The sequence below is a fragment of the Callorhinus ursinus genome, unplaced genomic scaffold (genome assembly GCF_003265705.2).
Source record: "Callorhinus ursinus isolate GAN/ISIS: 27379988/994484 unplaced genomic scaffold, GSC_fseal_2.0 scaffold28, whole genome shotgun sequence".
Taxonomy (NCBI): domain Eukaryota; kingdom Metazoa; phylum Chordata; class Mammalia; order Carnivora; family Otariidae; genus Callorhinus; species Callorhinus ursinus.
In genome coordinates, this window is record NW_027397090.1 from 9,912,238 (window position 1) to 9,932,648 (window position 20,411).

General features: G+C 46.9%; 1 protein-coding gene across 1 annotated transcript; it reads right to left on the reverse strand.

The window, feature by feature from the left end:
- Nucleotides 1–1,883: 1,883 nt before the first annotated feature.
- On the reverse strand, nt 1,884–17,485 carry FXN (frataxin). The gene is made up of 6 exons (XM_025891355.2): nt 17,443–17,485; nt 16,585–16,679; nt 15,817–15,914; nt 13,202–13,322; nt 5,991–6,088; nt 1,884–3,587 (listed from the first exon to the last, which is right to left on the reverse strand). The coding sequence occupies exons 1-6, from the start codon at nt 17,483–17,485 to the stop codon at nt 3,437–3,439; spliced, it is 606 nt and encodes a 201-aa protein (XP_025747140.1). The 3' UTR covers nt 1,884–3,436.
- Nucleotides 17,486–20,411: the final 2,926 nt, after the last annotated feature.

Here is a 20,411-nt window from a genome sequence, read left to right on the forward strand (position 1 = left end):
ATTCTGATTAAAAAAAAAAATCTCAGGGTCTCTTTTACATACCTGAGTGCTTCTCTGTATCCTTAGAGAAAGGTAAGTAAGTCCTTTTGGGTAGTTATATTTTCTTTTTTTTAATAAAGATTTTTATTTGAGAGAGAGAGCGAGAGAGCGAGCATGAGTGGGAGAAGCAGGCTCCCCCGGCAGGGTTCCTGATGTGGGACTCGATTCCAGGATCCCAGGATCCTGACCTGAGCCAAAGGCAGACATTTAACTGACTGAGCCACCCAGGTGCCCTGGGTAGTTATATTTTCAAGTGGCCAGGGTTCTATCCACTCAGGAAGCTAAACATCATAAAAAGCTTTCTGAAATTAAATCACTTATTTTCTTGCCTCCTTTAACATGTAATACTGAACATTTTCAACGTTTTCCTGAAAACTCATCCTTAATGTGGGTGACACCATAAATGTGCTCCCAGGGTCTGAGTTGTGGGAGGATCCTGGCCCCACACTGTGGTGCTTTTCCAGTTTGCTAGTCAGAGAATGATATTTTTTTTTAAAGATTTTATCTTTCCATCTGTCAGAGAGAGAGAGAGAGAGAGCACAAACAGGGGGAGCGGCAGGCAAAGGGAGAAGGAGAAGAGCCCGATATAGGACTTGATCCCAGGCCCTGAGGCAAAGGCAGATGCTCAACTGACTGAGCCACCCATGAGTCCCCAGAGAATGATTTTTATTCCTCCCTGGGTGTGTGTTCTTGTGATTCAAATGGGAATCTCCCAGGGCCTTAGAAAGGAAATAATTAAACTAGTTAGCATTGTATGTAAAGTAAAAGTAAATAGGCCTGAAAAGCTAGACCACAAGGGAAGCGTTAAGAGCACAGATCTCCTAACTTACATTCTCCTGTTACAGCAGCCTGATTAAATCTTTTGTGTTATGTCCCAGATAGGTAGTGCATCACTTAACTGAGTTCCAAGTAAGATAGTGAAACTTTCATCACAAGAGATAGACGTGCGTACACACGCACGCACGCACACACACACACACACAGGTTTTATTTTCTCACTGGTACTGACCTACCTTAAAGATTTCCACCCGCACTAACAGATAATTTTACTTTTGAAGAAAGTAATTTTTTTATTTTATTTTTTTAAGATTATTTATTTATTTGAGCGAGCGAGAATGAGAGAGAGAGCACATGAGAGGGGGTAGGTCAGAAGGAGAAGCAGACTCCCCGCTGAGCAGGGAGCCCAATGCAGGACTCGATCCCGGGACTCCAGGATCATGACCTGAGCCAAAGGCAGTCGCTTAACCAACTGAGCCACCCAGGCGCCCCTTGGAATTTTTTTATTTTTTTTAAGAAAGGAAATATTTTATATTACCATTTAGCGTTTGCTTACATTTTTCTTTTAAGAGGTTTTTTTTCCCATAATGGAATGTGGTTTTTGTTCACCCATGGCAAAAGCCTTTGCTACACATTTGCATAGACTTGTCACTAATAAATCTTTCTTTAGTAAGAACATAACAGAACATGAGCATAACTCTGGAGGAGTTTTAATGTTCCTGAGCCTTGGTTTCTTCATGTGTAAGATGCAGATCAGTAAAGATTAAAATGAGGTCCAATGGGGGAACCTGGGTGGCTTAGTTGTTTAAGTGTCAGCCTTCAGCTCAGGTCATGAGCCCAGAGTCCCGAGGAGGGCTCTGTGCTCGGCAGGGAGTCTGCTGGGGAGTCTCTCTCTCCCTCTCCAGCTGCCTCTGCCCACCGCCCTTCCCCTGCTATGCTCTCTCTCTCTCACTCACTCTCTCTCAAATAAATAAAAAATCTTAAAAGATAAAATAAGCTGAGGTCCTATGGTGTGGCAGGCTGTCTTAGTCCGTTTGGGCTGCTATAACAGAATACCATAGACTGGATAGCTTATAAACAGCAAAAATTTATTTCCCACAGTTCTGGGGGCTGGGAAGCCCAAGGTCAAGGCCTCAGCACATTCAGGGTCTGGCGATGTTCTGCTTCCTGGTTCACAGACAGCTGTCTTCACTGTCCTCACATGGTGGGAGGGGCGAGGAGCTCTCTAGGGTCTCTTTTATAAGGGCACTAATTCCAGTCATGAGGCTCTGTCCTGACCCAACCCAGAGGCCCCACTTCCTAGCTCCATCACACAGGGGTTAGGATTCGCCGTAGGAATTTGGGGGGGACATAGACATTCAGTCCACAGCACAAGCTCAGCACAGTAAAGACGTAAGATGGGTACTATTTGAACATGAATTCGATTGAAATTCAAGTGGAATGATACTAATAACCATGTGTTTATGCTATAGCTTAAGAAAATTGTTCTTGGTCATCCCCTCATCTACCAGAAGGAATTAAAACCAGCCTGTTAAGTTGGCCTGACAGGACCACTGAATGTCTGGACTGGGAATCCACTATAGTTCCTCATTTCTACCCTCTCGGTTAACACGTGGGGAAACAGGTCCAGGGAGTTCGTGAAACTCGCCCAGAGACAGAGAACGGAGATGCTGCCTATGTGCATAGACTTGTCACTAAGAAGTCTTTCTTTGGTAAGAAAAGGTTGCACTGAGCCAAGTGAAGGACCAGGGTTCTTTTCATTAACATGAACATCTTTTCATTTATGTGGTCGTTCACAATTTGCAAAGCACCCCCTCAGCCCTGTGACCTAGTTTATTACACTGTATCCGCGAACTTATGAAGATGGCCCTTTTTCCCTTCTTTTCTTTGGGAGAGGTTTTGCATTCTCAGACTTGTGCTGCAGCAGCTGAATCTATGCGGATGCTTCACTTAAAAAAAAAAATACACACACACACACACACACACACAATGAAATGAAATGTGTGCGTATGTCCCTATATACGTCTCTCTGGAAGAAACATCACGTCTCTCGAGTCTTGTGCAGTTCGCAGCCTGGCAGATGCGAATGCAGAGAATGATCTTTGGTTTGAGAATTCCTGAATGTCACTGACTTTAATGATAAAGGGCTTAGGAATGTTGACATTTTCAAGAGGCATGGCAACATTTATAGGCAACTCTTTAATGAGTCTTATTTGGGGACAGAAAGGGGAGGTCGGCCAGCCCTCTTCATGTGGTTTTAGGCAGTTAGGTCCTTCAAAGGACGAGGAGTGAAATCAAGTCATTTTTCCTCCTGAATTTTTCCTTCTTATTTTTCTTTGTTGTAAGGTTATATATAAATGTACAAGGATAGGGACATTATAAAACAGAAGGGATATCCTGTGAGGGAGGAAATCAGACAATAAATCCAAAAACACTACGGAAATTACAAATCCGAACTTGGGGGAGGGTGGGAGGCAACACGCTTTTTCACATAGCTCTTCCTTACACACCATGCAACTGTCCTCCAAAGCGGGAATGGAACAGACCAGACACTCAGCAGCAGGACGGAGCTGGGGTCTGGGCTTTAGAGCTGTTCATGTCTTTGGGACTGGGCTGGGCATCAAGCGCCTTTTCCGGAATAGGCCAGAGAAGATAAGTCCAGTTTGGTTTTTAAGGCTTTAGTCAGCTCCGTGGCCAGCAGCTCGTGGAGGGACATGCCGTCATGCGCGTACACCCAGTTCTTCCCTGTCCAGTCATAGCGCTTGGGCCCGCTGCAAGACAAAATAAATAGGCAGGAAGTCCACGAGGACAGCCCTTGAGGACAGGTAGTAAATGCTGACTCCACAATGCTGCCACCAAGAAACTGACCGGAAGAAAGGTCCTTTCAAAGTCAATTTAACAAGGCATACATTTGACTTCTTGTCCCGGGGTCTTTCTATGTAAGAGTAAGTACCCAGTTTATCCCCTGCAACAATTTGACAGAACAATTCTCAAGACCTGAAAACATCTGAGCCCTCTCGATGAGTCTCTGTAAAGCACATTCTGAGCTTTCACTTTCCTGAACTCACAGAGGGTACCTGCTATGTCCGAGCAGGGTTGTTAAAATGATGGCCATTAGTGTACCACTCACATATTTGTCCCTTACCTATATTATTATTATTTTAGTACATTCATAACAAGTGCAACTATTACCTCTCCCTACCAAAAGTCTTCGTCGCCCCAAAAGGGAACTCTGTGCCCATTGAGCAGTTACTCCCCACCCTCTCCTCTCCCCAGCCCCTGGCAATCACCTATACTTTTTTTTTAATATATTTTTTCTTGGGACGTCTGGCTGGCTCAGTTGGTTAAGCGTCTGCCTTTGGCTCAGGTCATGATCTCAGGGTCATGGGATTGAATCCCACATCGGGCTCCTTGCTCAGCAGGAAGCCTGCTTCTCCCTCCACCTGCCACTTCCCCTGCTTGTGCTCTCTGACAAATAAATAAATAAAATCTTTAAAAAGAAAAAGCAATGCAGTCCTGTGAAAGATTATTTTGGATGTGAGAAGTTGAGTGGAAAATAAATTTTTTTCTTGAGGAACACAGTATTTGTGATAGTAAATGGCTGCTTAGCAGATTTTCTTTCCAGATTCCCATCATGCATTACAGATTAAACAAGCCTGGGGTAGGATCATATTGCTGGTAGGTGTGTCCAAACACAATATGGACTTTTTTGGTCTCCAGATATGACAGGGAATTCCTTCAGTGGAACCATGATAGATGGTTCCGGTGCCCTGCCTGGTATTTATACAGCCACCAATCCCCAAAGGTGATGGCTGGGTTTGAACTGATCCACCCAGGTTCTCATATGGTTCCTCCAGAGGTAAAGGGTAAGAATGTACAGTCCTCCCTCATGCATGGCTCTGGTTAGGGCTGGGACAACTGAGGCCAAAGAGAACAGGCTAATTGGCCCGCATAGGATAAAAGACCCAAGATTAAATTAATTGGGTCTAAAAAAGCAATGCAATCTATTAAGCGTCTTGCTAGAAATGGGTGATTTCTGGAGTTTGTTGAATTATAACATACTTCCTAGAAGAAGTTGGGGCAAAGGAGGAATAGCGCTTTACTTATTTTGAACAAATAATTACACACCATGGCATGATAAACAGTATAATATTAACTGCCTAAAAATGATGTGAACATTGGGGCAGAAGAAGAGTTACAATTTATTTTTTTTTAGATTTATTTATTTATTTGAGAGAGAGAGAGAGCGTGCACATCAGGGGTGCGGCAGAGGGAGGAGAGAAAAAAAATCTCAAGCAGACTCCCTGCTGAGTGCAGGGAGGACTTGGGGCTTGATCTCACTATGGAGATCATGACCTGAGCCCAAATCAAGAGTTGGATGCTTAACTGACTGAGCCACCCAGGCGCCCCCATAATTTTTTTTTTTAATGTAAATACCATGGGCTTTCAAAGAACTGCATGCTGATTATATTTGGGCCTTTCCTAATGCGCAGTCAGTATGTTGTCTTTGGAAGTAATGAGTGACCCAGGAAGGCTGGTCTGAGAGCTTTTTGTGAGTGTCTCTCTATAACTCCCTTATAACGACCCCGACAGATGCAGGCCGATGAGGGGTTCTCTCTTTCTGCACGTTCTCAGGCCTTGAGATGCAGTGCAGGCGGCCTCTAATAAATCATTTATTCCATGAGATTGAAAGCACATCAGTGATAAACACAGGAAGGATTCAATGCCCTGGAGTCCCAGCTTAAGAGGCTCTCCCCCACCCTCCACAGGGCAGGCAACCAATTTCGCAGAGGGAATTCAACCAACCTTTAGCGAGATGCTCAAAACAAACCAGAGGTCAAACTTTAACCTGCTTTGAAGACAAAGTACAACTCGTTCCGAGGCTGCAGCATCAAAAGTGGCTTTTTAATAGGCAGGGCAATGCCAGGCCAGGTTCTGAAAAGCTATAAACTTTTTGCTTCAGATCTACATCCCAGTATCTGCTTACAGCAGCCGGATTACTGGTAGACCGAAGTTACTGAAGCCCAGTTAACTGTCCTATGAGGATGGGGTGAGTGTGAAGCATCAGGTGGGCTCACAGACACCCACCCACGAGGTGACCTTCCTTTTAAAGGGTCCACAGCGCCACACCTCCCACAAGCTGAACAAGGACAGATGGGGACTTCTGGACATACCTGGAGGGTGAAGATAACCAGATCTGCTTGTTTGGGGTCTGCTTGTTGATCACGTAGGTTCCTAGATCTCCACCCAGTTTAACTGTTAAAACACCACTCTGGCGGATTAGGTGGCAAAAGCACGAGGAAAAGAGAACAAGACAAAGTTACCACTTGGTCACAATTGCTAAATTGCTTCCTATCTCGACGTTGATACACAAGACACACCGTGAAGGAGCGCCTTTCGTGTTAGACACGGCAGATCACGCAGAAAGCACACTGCTCTGCGTCAGACTATGATTAATTACATAATACTTAGACCTCGTAGTGCTCTCCCTCATTCCCTGGGAGGCTGGCGAGGGGAGAATTCTCATTATTCCTGTCTCGAGGTGAAAAGACAGCAGTGGCTTGTCTGAGGAGTGAAAGCCGGCCAACAGGAGGCTTCGCATCCTTCCCTCAAAACCCAGCCAGAACGCACAAAAGGATGTTAAAAAACGCAGACCCTCAACCCTATGGGAGTCCCACGTCAGCCCAAACATCAGACAGGGCACGTTCATTACCAAAACAACGAAAAAAGGCAAAAGAGAAGGAAGTGGTCAAACCACTGGCTTTGCTGGTCTTAGAAGAGCCATAAAGCCAGCTCTGCTGGTAGAAGGCCAGCACGCCAGACAGTTTTTATCCTCAGACCCTTCCCACGCATCTCACAAGCTGCTCTCAAGGGCTTTATCTTTCCCTAAAGAGCCCTGAATTCTCTAAAAGACCGGTTGGTCCATCTTTGCTCAATAAATGCTCATTTAAATTTGAAAACACTCTTTCAACAAAGGAGCCCTTTACTCCCAAGGTCTGAGGTTTCTTTAGAATGCGCAGAATATTATAGAAGCAGCCACACAGCTCAGTCCCTTTATTGGAGTTGGTGTGCAGGAGGCAGCCCCTCGCTGTTCCCCACCCCTGGCATAAGCCACGGGAGACACACCACTGCCTTTCTCTGGGCTTCTAGAGCCCCTGTACGTTCAGGAGGCCCCGGATGTTTCTTAGAACACTTTGTGTTTGCTTTGCAAACACAAAGAGCTATTGAAAAGGTAAATGCAGTGATAATAATAATGTATAATAATGGTAATATAACTGACAGGCAAGAGAGGACTCTATTGGGTTATACTTTCTTTTTTTAAATTTTATTTATTTATTTGAGAGACAGAAAAAGATCTTATCCATTCTTGAGAGAGTGAGTGAGAGCGAGCACAAGCAGGGGGAGGAGCAGAGGGAAAGGGAGAAGCAGGCTCCCCTGCTGAGTAAGGAGCCCAATACGGGGTTCAATCCAGGGACCCTGAGATCATGACCTGAGCCGAAGGCAGACGCTTAACTGACTGAGCCACCCAGGAGCCCCAGCAACATTTTTTCTGATTAAAAAGAAAACAAAGAGGGGCGCCTGGGTGGCTCAGTCGTTGGGCGTCTGCCTTCAGCTCAGGTCATGGTCCCGGGGTCCTGGGATTGAGCCCCGCATCGGGCTCCCTGCTCAGTGCGGAGTCTGCTTCTCCCTGTCCCACTTCCCCTGCTTATGTTCCCTCTCTCGCTGTGTCTCCCTCTGTCAAATAAATGAACAACAACAAAAATCTTTAAAAAGAAACAAAGAGAAATTATATGGACATCAGGAGTACAGAGTGTAAATAAAATGAAAACATCAATAAAAATATTAACGACTACTGCCCAGTACCTACTCTGTGCCAGGCACTGTATTTGGCACTTTGTGTAAAACTGTTTCCACTGTGACCATAACCATCAGAGGTGGGTATCATTATCCCAGTTTTATAGATGAGGGAAAGAGGGACAGAGTAATACAGAATACCTAGTGACTGGCAGAGCTGATCTTAAATCCAGGTCTGTCTGGGTCCAAAAGAAGCTGTTCTTGCTATGACCCAAGTGCTCTCTCAATCCCATTAACCAGCGATACAAGCTGTCCACTCTCAGGTACTGGCTGCCAGTCTTTAAATGCATTTCTGAAAAGGGCTGGGATCACAGTGTACCTAAGTTTGTTTGTTTTTCTTTTTAAAGTTTATTGTTATTTTTTTAGTAATCTCTGCATCCGATGTGGGGCTCAAACTCACAACCCTGAGATCAAGAATCACATGCTCCACTTACTGAGCCAGCCAGGCGCCCCATAAGTTTGTATTTGAAAAAATTTTTCTTGAGGGCGCCTGGGTGGCTCAGTCAGTTAAGCGTCTGCCTTTGGCTCAGGTCATGATCCCAGGGTCCTGGGATCGAGTCCCAAGTTAGGCTCCCTGCTCAACGGGGAGCCAGCTTCTCCTTCTCCCTCTGCCCCTCCCCCTGCTTGTGCTCTCTCTCTCTCTCCCCTTCTCAAGTAAATAAATAAACAAAATCCTTAAAAGAAATTAATTAATTTTTTTTCCTTGAAACCCACCTTTACTATTTTGGTAAGACTACCACCTTTCATTTACTTAAAAGTGTCTTGAGGTACCCGGTAGCATAGCAGGTTAAGCGTCCGACTCTTGATTTCAGCTCAGGTCACAATCTCAGGGTCGTGAGATCGAGCCACCGTGTCATCGCGCTCTGTGCCGGGCACAGAGCCTGCTTAGGATTCTCTCTCTGCCCCTCCCCTTTCTTTTAATTAAAATTTTTTTTCCCTCCACTCCTTAAAAAAAGATCTTAAAACTGCACAATTCAATAGTTTTAATGTTTCACAAAGTGTTTTCATAAAATGTGCAAACATCACTAATTCTCGGCTATTTCCACCACCCCAAAGAGAAACCCCACACCCATCAGCAATCCTTCCCCATTTCTTCCTGCCCCCATACAAACTTCCATGGCTTCTTTTTCCATGAGAGAGCAGGCTCAGGGGATGGAGACATAATCATTTCCAGTTTAACCTATTTGTGGTCCTTCAGTGCCCCATGGTGCCTTCCCCTGCTCACGTGGCGAGGTGCAGGCACAGTGGAGAGGGCAGAGGGCAGGGTCTGAGTCCTATCAACCCTGCCACCTTCCTCAGGACAACACGGGTGCGCCTCCTTCAGAGACAAAGTACAAGGATTAAGGGGCATGGGTGCTCAAGGGTTGTGTACTCTCCTGATCACGGCCACGCCCTAGAACAGGACGCCAAATCAGGGATGGCACATCCAATCACTGAAAGCCAAAATCCACTCTTTCCAACTCAGAATCTTCTGGAATTATTCCAGGAAACCAGCCACTCGTTCACAAAGAGCCTATTAAAAAAGCAACCATGAGATTTCCTCTAGATGTGCAAACCTCAAGCTGTCTCCTCCACCTGGCTCCTTCCCTGCAGCACCCCTCCCCGCACAAGACCGAGACCCCAGCTGAGGCACCCCTGATGAGGTTACTCTGACCCCCCCCCCATGGCCCCTGTGCCTTCCTCCCTGCATCTGAGCTGCCCGCTTGTTTGCCGGACACCTGCCCCCTCCCCTCCACTACTCTAAGCGCCTTGAGAGCAGATCTGTCTTTTCATCCAAGCGCTTCAGTGTCCAGCACATCCGTTCTTAGTGTGAGATACTGGATGGACACAAATGACATCTGTGGAGGAACGAAGGGAGCTGACAGCGACCAGGGCTGGTGATAACTCGTGCAAATTTAAGGGCAAGGTTACACAAGGCAGTCTCAATACTTAGCCAACCCCCCTCCTGTTCATTGTGTGTCATTATTTTTTCCCATGGAGCCAGAGGCTGTTTCCAGAGGAAACCGGCCAGAGGAGGAAGGAATGGAAGGAAATGAGCTGCTTACTGGTTCACCAGGAGTTCTCAATGCTCTTAGAACTATCCACGAGTAGCCTAGATGAGGAGGGCTTTTTGTTCATTAGTATTATTCCTTAAGGGCCACCCTGAGGCTATTTTGGGAGTGCGGGCAGACTTAAGTGCAGGGGAGGGGAAGGGAGGGGAGAGAGTCAAAATCATCAGCAGCTGCGGACGGGCACTAACCAGTCAGAACAGCCCCTGTCCACAGCTTGGTGGAGGCTTATTCCCGCCAGTCCGTATCAGCCCTACACACTCCGGAGCAAAAGAAGCAATTTCTGTTGTCACTAGCTCGTTTTGCAGAAATAGACACCTAGGGGATGGCATGTTGAGTCAGGCGAGTTCAGGTATATGTGGCTTCCCACACTCCAAAAAGAGATACCCCTCTTAAGGAGTAAGAATAATGAATGTGAAGCCCTTTTCCAATTTAATCCTAATGGAAATTCGGAGAAGTAGAGGGATGTCACCCACTTCCCAGCTGAAGAACCTGGCACTCACAGAAGTTAAGATAATTCACTTACAGACTCTTGGACAGAAAATACAAATCCAGGATGATAGGCTAGATGCTTTGTCTCCATATCCAATAAAATGCTGCCTCTGAGCAAGTGTCGATAACCTGGGACCCAGAGGTGGTCTTCAGGGGTCTGCAGATTGTCCCGGCCTGAAGCTGAAATTGTACACACAGGTGTATGGGGAAGGTTTTCTTGGGAGAAGGTCCAGGAAAGGTTAAGGAACCTCTGCTATATGGCACTGATAGGCCGATAGCTTAGTGAGTAAAGAACATGACAGCAGATTCTCATTAAAACGTCAAAGAGGCCAGGGCTCCACCGGGGAACAACGAAGGTGGCTTGGAAGTAACCCTCAGACAGCACAGTCCTTCTCACTGTCCTGGTCAGATTTTGCCGGTGAAGTGCAGCTGACTCCATGGATCCTAGTGATGGGACGTGCTTTCTGCTCTGGTGGGCAGTCCTCTCTAATGGCAGGGCCAGTGCCCCCCAAGTTACCCACCCCACACGACAGCCAAGGAGTGCTCACATTTCCCACTCCACAGGGAGCAAACAGAACAAACATGTTCTTGGGTCTATCTGGAATACTGCTGTCAATTGTCTACTTGGCCAGGACCAAGCTGGTAAAATGCCTGTGATGCTGAGTGGCATCAGTGAGAGTGTGTATGGGCCCCATTTCATTTATGTACTGAATCAACATTTATTAAGTCCCTATCATGTACTTGGCAATGTTTCAGGCACTGGGATACCAAGAGTGGACAGTGTCCTAGCTGCCAAGGAACTCAGTCTCACCATGGGAGCTGATGTGTAAATCGACAGCTAGTACACGGGGTGATCAGTGCTCTACAGACTCATCCTTGGAGTGCTGGGCAAGGAAGTAAGCATGCTATCTGCCTGGAGCATCTAGGACTTCCCAGAGGAGGCAATGCCCAACAGGACCCTGGGGACAGGGAAAGACTGCACCCCAACAAAGCTCAAGTAACAGTGTTACGGGTATTCTCTTGCCTATAATGTAGTTTCAATAGATTTGTGAAATGTAAGTTAGCTAGCACCTAAGAGACTCTAATCAGGAATTCACACCCCAGGGTAGATAGCATTTCAAAGTTCTTAATCAGAAATCCCAACAACAGAGTCAGCTACTGTATGCCTTTAGTTTCTACATCTATACTAGAGAATTTCCTAAGTAGTAAATGATTTGTTAGAAATAATTTTTCCCTGGTGAGGAGAATGACACTTAAGGTATATGGACTGGCTAGAAAAACACAGGTGCCTCTTCCCTTTGCAGGAATGGGTTACAGAATCTGGAAACCCCAGCAGCTGGGTCAGAGAGAAACACTCTGCAGGGAGGATTCAGGTAAGATCCTGTGACCCACCACTGAGCAGGAGCATTTTTTCTTTTAAAGATTTATTTATTTATTAGAGAGAAAGAAAGAGAAGGAGAGAGAACGGGTGGAAGGGGCATAAGGAGAGAGAATCCTCAAGCTGACTCTTCGCTGAGTGCGGAGCCCAATGCAGGGCTCGATCCCAGGACCCTGAGATCGTGACCTAAGCCGAAACCAAGAGTCAGCCACTCAACCAAGTGAACCACCCAGGCGCCCCTGAGCAGGAGCATTTGCTGCTAGATTCCAGGGGGTAAACAGAATCCAGCTGCTAGAACACTGGCACATTTGCTTCTAATGAAACACTCATGCAAAAATACTTGAGTCACTAAGTATTCTCACTAATGTTACAAGAATGAGTGGTGTGACTGTTTTGTGGCATGTTAATGAATGTTTGTATGCGTGGCTGAGTTTAGCCGGAGACTTGGTTTCCCTATAAGTACAACTAGCCCCTGGTGGGGAGGCTGGGGGAGAGGAGACCTGTAACTCCCCCGGCTCCACCATTCCACAGACAGTCAAGCTGGGGGAGCCAGTTAGTAAGGGTTCCCCAGCAGCTTGCAACACTTCGAATGCCCTACCCTGAACGATGATGCTCACAGCAGTCCCCGAATCCACCTGGAAGGCATCCAACCCTTGCTTGCCCCGTTGCCTTAAATTTGACCTCCAAGTCCCTCACTCTCCTTCCAACCAGGCTTGAAATCTTCCAGACTCTGCTACCTGCTGCATCTGATGGAGTCCCTTCTCTGTCCACAGTAATATCCAACAGCATTTCTATCACGTTAGCCTGGCAGCTGGTTGTCCTAATAATTCCACTTCATAACATTTCTGACTATTAATTAATTGCCATCAAGAGGTCTAATTTCCATGGGGGATTTTCTGGCAAAAAGGCAGCAGCTCCTTAAGGCGTAAACAGCATTCTAAAGGCAAAGGTGGAACCCTACTCAAGTCTGCCACTTGGTGGCCAGTCGATGTAGAGCAGCACTCCCTGGGCTTCAGGGCTCCGCGGCTCCCCCCAGGAGCATTTAGGATCATCTGAGGAGTGATTACGAAAACTTAAAAAATTAACTCCCCTGTCCTGCTTGGGACATGCTCCCAGACCAACTAAAGAAAAATCTCTAGCGGTGGGCCTCAGGGTGCACATTAGAATCCCAGGTGAGGTTTTCAAAAATATGCTTCCTGAGAGTACACCCTGACCTGCCGATCAGAATCTCCCAGAAGTGGGGCCCACATCTGTGTGCTCTGAACACACCCTGCTTAAGGAGGAGTGGTTCAGGCCTCCCCATGCCCCCAGGAGAGTCATCCCGCTAGACAAACACAGGCCTGGGTCCCTCCCTGATTTACCTTCACGAGTACTGAGTGGTGCTTGAGAACCTGTATTTTTAAGCAGAAATGGGGCTCACAAAGGCCGTGACTTGTCCAAGGTCACAAGCCTGGTGGGGCAGGGCTGGAACACCAACGTGCCAGTCTTTGGGTCCCACCCGTAACCGCATGCTGCTGGATGCTTAACTCCACTGGAGGGGAATTCTTTGCCTTAGTGAGATAGAATTCTTAGGGAGGAAACAGAAAAAAAATGAAAATAAGCAAAAAGGTACCCCGAACGAGACATCATAGTCTTCGAATGTGTAAGGTTTGTCTGCGAGGTCTTCGAAAAACTCTGCTAAGGAGTCCAGTGTCTTCTCTGCCAGTCTTTCATAGGTTGTCTCATCCAGAAAGCTGCAGGGGAAACATAAAAACCCCCAAAACACACGTTTACCAAACTGTTCCATTTCATTAATGTCAAACCCACACATCTATTTATTTACTTACTTAATTTATTTTTAGTAAATACGCCCAACGTGGGGCTTGAACTCACGACCCGGAGATCAAGAGTCGAATGCTCCACAGGCTGAGCCAACCAGGCCCCTGACACACTGGGTTTTTACTTAAAAAATTCATGGGAAATAGCTACCATGTACAGAGAAAATATTTAATCAGCATGAGAGTTTATATAGGGGCACGTAGGTGGCTCAGTCGGTTGAGCCTCTGCCTTCAGCTCAGGTCATGATCCCGAGGTCCTGGGATGGTCTGTTGGGCTCCCTGCTTAGTGGGGAGTCTGCTTCTCCCTCTCCCCCTGCTTATGCGCACTCTCTGTCAAAAATCAATCCCTCTCCCCCTGCTTATGTGCACTCTCTGTCAAAAATCAATCTTAAAAAAAAAAAGTTTATAAAGAAACCTTTCTTCCCAAATAAGCAGCCCCCATCCGCAGAGTCAACTACAAATAAGTCTCTTCTGTATCCATCCAGAATTTTATATTATTTTTAATATAGAAATTGAAGTACCTTGCAGGTTTTATTTAACATATCCTGGAAATTGTTCCATATTAGCACATACGGATTTTCCTGGTATTTTATTTTATATTATTTATTCAATTACTGAATAATATTTGAATAAATATTATTCAATAACATTTAAAATTGACAAAAACTGACCCCTTCAGCTGGACATTATGCTTATTAAAATTGCGTGTATTATGATTAAAATTATGTTGGGCAAACTACAAAGTGGGAGAAAATATTTGCATTACATGTATCTGAAAAAGGGCTTATTTCCAGAATATATGAAGAACAACAACAACAAAAATAACTACAAGTCAAAAGAAAAAGAAAACCCAATAGAAAAAAATGGGTAAAATACTTGAACAGATATCATTTTAAAAAACATATCCAAATGGCCAATGGACACATAACAAGGGGTATAACTTTATTAATCTTCAGGAAAGTACACATTAAAAAATCACAATGAGATACCACCAGAATGGCTAAAATGAAAGAGACAGATGACATCAAGAGTTGGCCCAGAAGTGAAGCAATCCCTCTCCACTGGGGGAGTGTGTGTGTGTGTGTGTGTGTGTGTGCGCGCACGCGCACATGTACACGTGTGTATCACGGTCAGAGAAGCCAATCCTAGACCTTGAGAGAGGATGGCGTGTCACCTGGAAATCTTGGCCTTTGGGGTGGATGACAGACTGTATGGGCCTGTGGTGGCAGCCTTGGGGTTAGGGGCTAATGTGCTGTGTGTGCGTGTGGAAGGAAGGTCCATGGAGACATCAGACTAGCAATGCCGGGGAGCTCTGCACCAGAACCCACTGCTTCTTCCCAGGGCGCCCACTAGGCTCTATTTCCCAGCATCCCCTGGGGTCAGCTGGGGTCATGTGACCCAGTCCCTCCCACTAAAATCCGAGTGAGGGCCAAGTGCCTCTTCCAAGACGTCCATGCTCTTGCATCTTTCTGTGGAATGGAACCCGGGCGGGGTGACCTGGCTTCTACCGTGTAGAGGATAGTAAGGTACGGACAAGTGACAGGAAGGTGGAAGGACTCTGGGTGCGTGAATCCCTGCCCAGAGGCACGCCCACCCTGGACTGTTGGAACACAGGGACACAAACCACTGCTGGCTTGAGCCATCACAGCTGTGGGCCTCTCTGTCACAGAGGCTTGGCCAACCCGAACTGCTAGGTCATCAGAGTAACAACAGAACTCTGGAAACAACCCAAAATGTCCAGCAATAGGGGATGGGTTAAATGAACTATGGTACATCCATCAAGTTTAATATTATTTTATTTAAAATAATGTGGCAGAGGGGCGCCTGGGTGGCTCAGTTGGTGAAGCGTCCGACTCTTGATTTCAGCCCATGGCTTGATCTCAGGGTTGTGAGTTCAAGCCCCGTGTTGGGCTCCACACTGGGGCAGGAGCCTACTTAAAAATAAATAGATAAATAAAATAATGTGGTAGATAGTTATTGATACGGAAAGATGCTTATGAGTGCTGCTGCTAAGGGAGAAGACAGCTTTTGGATGGGATGGGCTTTTTTTTCTTTCTTTTTTTAAACCAGTAAGAGAAAAGGAAAAAAAATTTTAAAAAGTTAATAGAAGTGGCGCCTGGGTAGCTCAGTCGTTACGCGTCTGCCTTCGGCTCAGGTCATGATCCCGGGGTCCTGGGATCGAGCCCCGCATCGGGCTCCCTGCTTGGCAGGAGGACTGCTTCTCCCTCTCCCACTCCCCCTGCTTGTCTTCCCTCTCTCACTGTGTCTCTCTCTGTGAAATAAATAAATAAAATCTTTAAAAAATAAAAGCTAATAGAAGTATGAGCAGGTATGCACATGTTGTGTATTGAGAGAGAGAAGGAGGGAGGAGGGAGAAGGGCTCTCTGACGTGGAAGGGGCTTTATCTTACCCAGGGTCGCCCAAAGTTCCCACTGTCCTCATATTCATCAAACAGACGCTCTGCTTTTTGACATTCACGATCTGATCAAGGCGGTGGAGGCTCAGACTCTAAAAGCCAAAGTGAAGAAGAACATGACCATTTTTCAGTGCATTACGGTCCCTGAACGCATGGTTTAAATAGCACCACTTCTGCATTCGGGAATAAACCATGTTAAATTTTTCCAGGAGTGTTTCTGGGATGTTTTCACCTTATTTTAATGCATTACCTTGCGTTCATTCTCTTGGGCTCTCTCTAAGCCTGTGCTGTCCAATATAATAGCCCCGAGCCACAGGCAGCTCTTTACATTTAAATTTATTGTCACTTCCCATCACTTCCCACTAAAATTTGAGTGAGGGACAAGCACCACTTCCAGGACTCCCATGTTCTGGAAGGCCACGTTTCAAGTGTCCTGTGGCCTCATGTAGCCACTGGCACATAGAATGGAGTCACCATCACGGGAAGCTCTATGGGCAGCACTGCTCCAGGCTATTCTGGGGTGTTTAGCATAGGCCAGGGGCGCGGAAGCATCAGCAAAGCTCCTGGAATTTGACTTAATGCAAGCAACAATGAACAACAAGAGGCAGATGTATGCTGATGTCCAGAACAGAGGATCGGACTGCAGATAGACAGGTTTCATTAACATGACCTGTGGGAGATAATGTGACCTGTTGATTTCTTCCAACACATAATTGGAAGAGGGTCCAGGCACTCGTCTCTGGGGCTGCCAGCTCTACTGACCAGCTGGAGAGACAGATGACATAACCAGAGGACAGTGACAAACACCGAGGGGACGTTGGCTGAGGGACCTGCCCCAGTGAGGGAGGGGACGGAGCCTGTAAAAGGAGAGAAAAGTGGTACATCAGAGTGGAGATGTCAGGGGACAGGATGGAGAGGTGGCCACGGGGCCTTGTGAAGGCTCTCAGCTGGACTTCACCCAGGGAAGGCACCCAAGGGCTGGAAGGGGTTGGTAGTAAGATTCACTTCTCCAAAGGTCACTCTGGAGCAGGGCTCAGAGGCCGCTGTTCTCTTGAGCCATCAGTGCCCTTGGCAGGCTCAGAAAGGAGGAGGCAGAGGGCACGGGGCTGAGAAGTGAGCAGAAAAGGGGGAAACGGGTGCAGAGCACAGAGGGTGTGATTTTAAAAGGTTGGCTCCGAAGGAGGAGGAGAGAGCCAGCATGATAACCAGTTATTGCTATTGCACATTCTAGAGTGTTCCCTATCTGCTGGGTGTTGCTGCTCTCAATCTTGATAGAAATGGATGTGGTTAGTCCTCATTACAAGCCTGTGAAGCAAGTACTATTATTATAGTGGTTCCTTATGACAGTTTGGTCTATAAAGTCACCATGAACAGGAGGTTAGTGAAATGCTCCTACGGGAAATACCGGTTTAGGTTCCTGCAGGTTTCAGGTCACATGTGACCAGCTGATCCATACATAACTTCGTTTGCATGCGTTTCTGCTTAAAGACATCTTGTTTAATATACATTGTTGATACATGAACACTGGGCTCGGAGTCAACAGCGCCATAACTGAGGCTGGAATGAGGCTGATCTAACACACGTGTTTTGTCCATAAGGCCCGCCACAGCCTTCTCACACCTAGAACGCTAGACAGCACTCCAGCCCTATGCTCCAGCGCCATTTTAAATAGTAAAATCACCAACCAAAAACACAAAAATGCAAACAACGTGCCACTAACTAGGTAGTAGAAAGGACACTTGACCCTGTGGGAGCCGAGAGAAGACAGAGTGTCACCTTGTTTGACCTTGGTGGGAACACGCAAGCATGGGGTGACTCTAAGTTTTTGCTGCTCTGTGTGTGTCCCAGAGTGACCGCGAAATCCACCCTGGGTATTGATTTTGGGGTTACAGATAAATTTTACTGAGTAGGTGAATTCACAAGTCCAGGATCCATGAAACAGGAAAATGGGCTGTATTTGTATTATATGGATGAGGAACCGGAGCAAATCACTCGATACGTGGAGGAGTGGAGATCTGAACCCACCCCCTCTGGCCCCAGGGTCTGGGCCACAAAGAAAAAGAATCACATGCCTGGGAACTGTACAGGGTTTCAGACATGGAAGCGAAGTTCGAGAATTAGGGGCTCAGAGTTTCCCTCCCCTCCAGGATCCTGGCCTCTCAAATCCTAGTTGTCAGAGTCTGACACCTTCGCAGAGCCTTTTTCCTGTTTCATTTTTGGTTTTGACTTCTGTATCTTGGATGGCTGTTCTTGGTGGGAGGTTTGTGCTAATGCAAGTTACTCATAGTCAGAAGTAGAAGTCTACATCCGGCTGTTTTTAATCATCAAAGGAACTGCTGCCAAAGTTGCTGGTCTCTTCCCTGTTCTCCCCCAAGCTAACATTCCCTGGGTACCTGCTGACCCTTTCCGAGGCCCCGAAGGCAGGGGTCACGGTACCCACCACGCAGACTGGTGATGAGCATTAGGAGGACACAAATACCCCAAACACAGGGCTGGAGGGTGTGTCCAGTCAATTTCGGTTTTGGAGCATGTCAACAATAGTGTGGAGAGGCGGAGGGTGAGGCCCGGCCTGGGTGGCTAGCAGGGAGGCCAGGCCTCATTTTAGGGGTCCCCTCTGCAAAGCACAAAGGGGCAAAGGCTGGAAGAGTGAGTCAGTTCTCACCCACCGTTGGGGGGTGATGGACTGGTACAACCATTCTTGGCATCAAATGAGTTGAATATTTGCTGGCCCCTCGCCTAGCACTGCCATTCTGAGGAACTGGGCCACAAAGAGCCTCTGTCCATGCACAGGAACGCCTACAGCGGCACCATGGTGGTCACGCGGATGTCACCAGGAGACTGGATAGAGTGTGATGGGCTCACCCAATGGGATACTACCCAGCAGAGAAAACGAATAAATGACAACTGTGTGCATCAGTGTCGATGAGCCTCAAAAACAACACCGAACACAAGGAACAAGTCATAGCCCAATAAATGCAGCAAAATTTTTTTTCTATCAACAGCACATGCTTTAGGGAGACAAACATAGGGGGTGACACTCTAGGAAAAGGAGGGGATGCCCGACAGAATTCAGGAGAGCAGATTCCCCTCAGGGAGGCCCAGCGGTAATCGGGAGAGCACCAGAGCCCTCCGGGGGACAGGTCATATTCAGTCTCTTACTCTGGTGGTGAGGATGTGGCAGTGTGTCATTAGTCTTTAAACAGTACAGATTTTTTTTTTTTTAAGATTTATTTGTCAGAGAGAGAGAAAGCACAAGCAGGGGGAGCGGCAGGCAGAGGGAGAAGCAGACTTCCTGCTGAGCAGGGAGCCCGATGCGGGACTTGATCCCAGGACCCTGGGATCACGACCTGAGCCGAAGGCAGACGCTTAACGACTGAGCCACCCAGGCGCCCAACAGTACAGATAACTTATGTACACTTTTCTATGTATAAATTCATGCACATTGTCTGCGGAAGACAATAAAAACTAATTTAAAGTGAATTAGAGCAAAACCTGCTTGCCAGGCCTGAGGCCAGAAGACCATGGGGTCCTAAGTGACGATCGTGTCCCCGCACGAAAATTCATGGGTGTCTGCGAGCCTTTCGAGGTGTTCAGATGTGGCTGCAGCAGGGGCTTATGAAGTTAAGTACGAGGTGGCGACACATCTCTCCTTGGAGCTGCCTGTGTGACAGGCCAAGGGCTCGAGGACCAGCCACCTTCAACACTCTCATTGGGGCGAGAGGCTTCCTGATGGAACCAGAGGCCTCCCTGGGCCACGGAGCCACACACTTGGAAGGAAGACATTTCTGTGGATTCTGGGTTCTGGAGAGCAGCCAGACCCCAGAATGGACAATCAGAAGCTAAAAATGCTCTACTCCGCAGCTATGTGCAGTACGTGCAACGTGTGGCCCTGAAATGTGGCTCCTGTGAGCGAGGAACTGGACTGTAAACCTTACTTAACTGTAATTTTAAAATGATACTAAATAAAGTTTCTGGAAAACTTAAAATGTTTGGAACAGCTTGAGGGTGTGAATTTTTTTCTTTTTTTTAACTTTTTTTTTTTTTAAGATTTTATGTATTTATTTGTTAGAGAGACAGAGCACAAGCAGGGGGAGCAGCAGAGGGAGAAGCGGGCTCCCTGCTGAGCAAGGAGCCCGATGCGGGACTCGATCCCAGGACCCTGAAATCATGACCTGAGCCAAAGGCAGATGCTTAACTGACTGAGACAACCAGGCGTCCCGTGAGTTTGTTTTTTCAATCGTGAATTTTATAAAATAGAAATCAAGCATTTCCACAACAAGTTCAGTTTAATATCTGAGCTGACATGTGCTGACAGGGGAAATACACACTGGATTTGGAAGACTGTTAGATATCTCAATGATTTTTCAGTAGTGATTACATGTTGAGATGATAATATTTTGAAAAACTAGATTACTGGGATGCCTGAGTGGTTCAGTTGGTTAAGCGTCTGCCTTCGGCTCAGGTCATGATCCCAGGGTCCTGGGATCGAGCCCCGCATCGGGCTCCCTGCTCAGCGGGGAGCCTGCTTCTCCCTCTCCCACTCCCCTGCTTGTGTTCCCTTTCTCTCTGTGTCTCTCTCTGTCAAATAA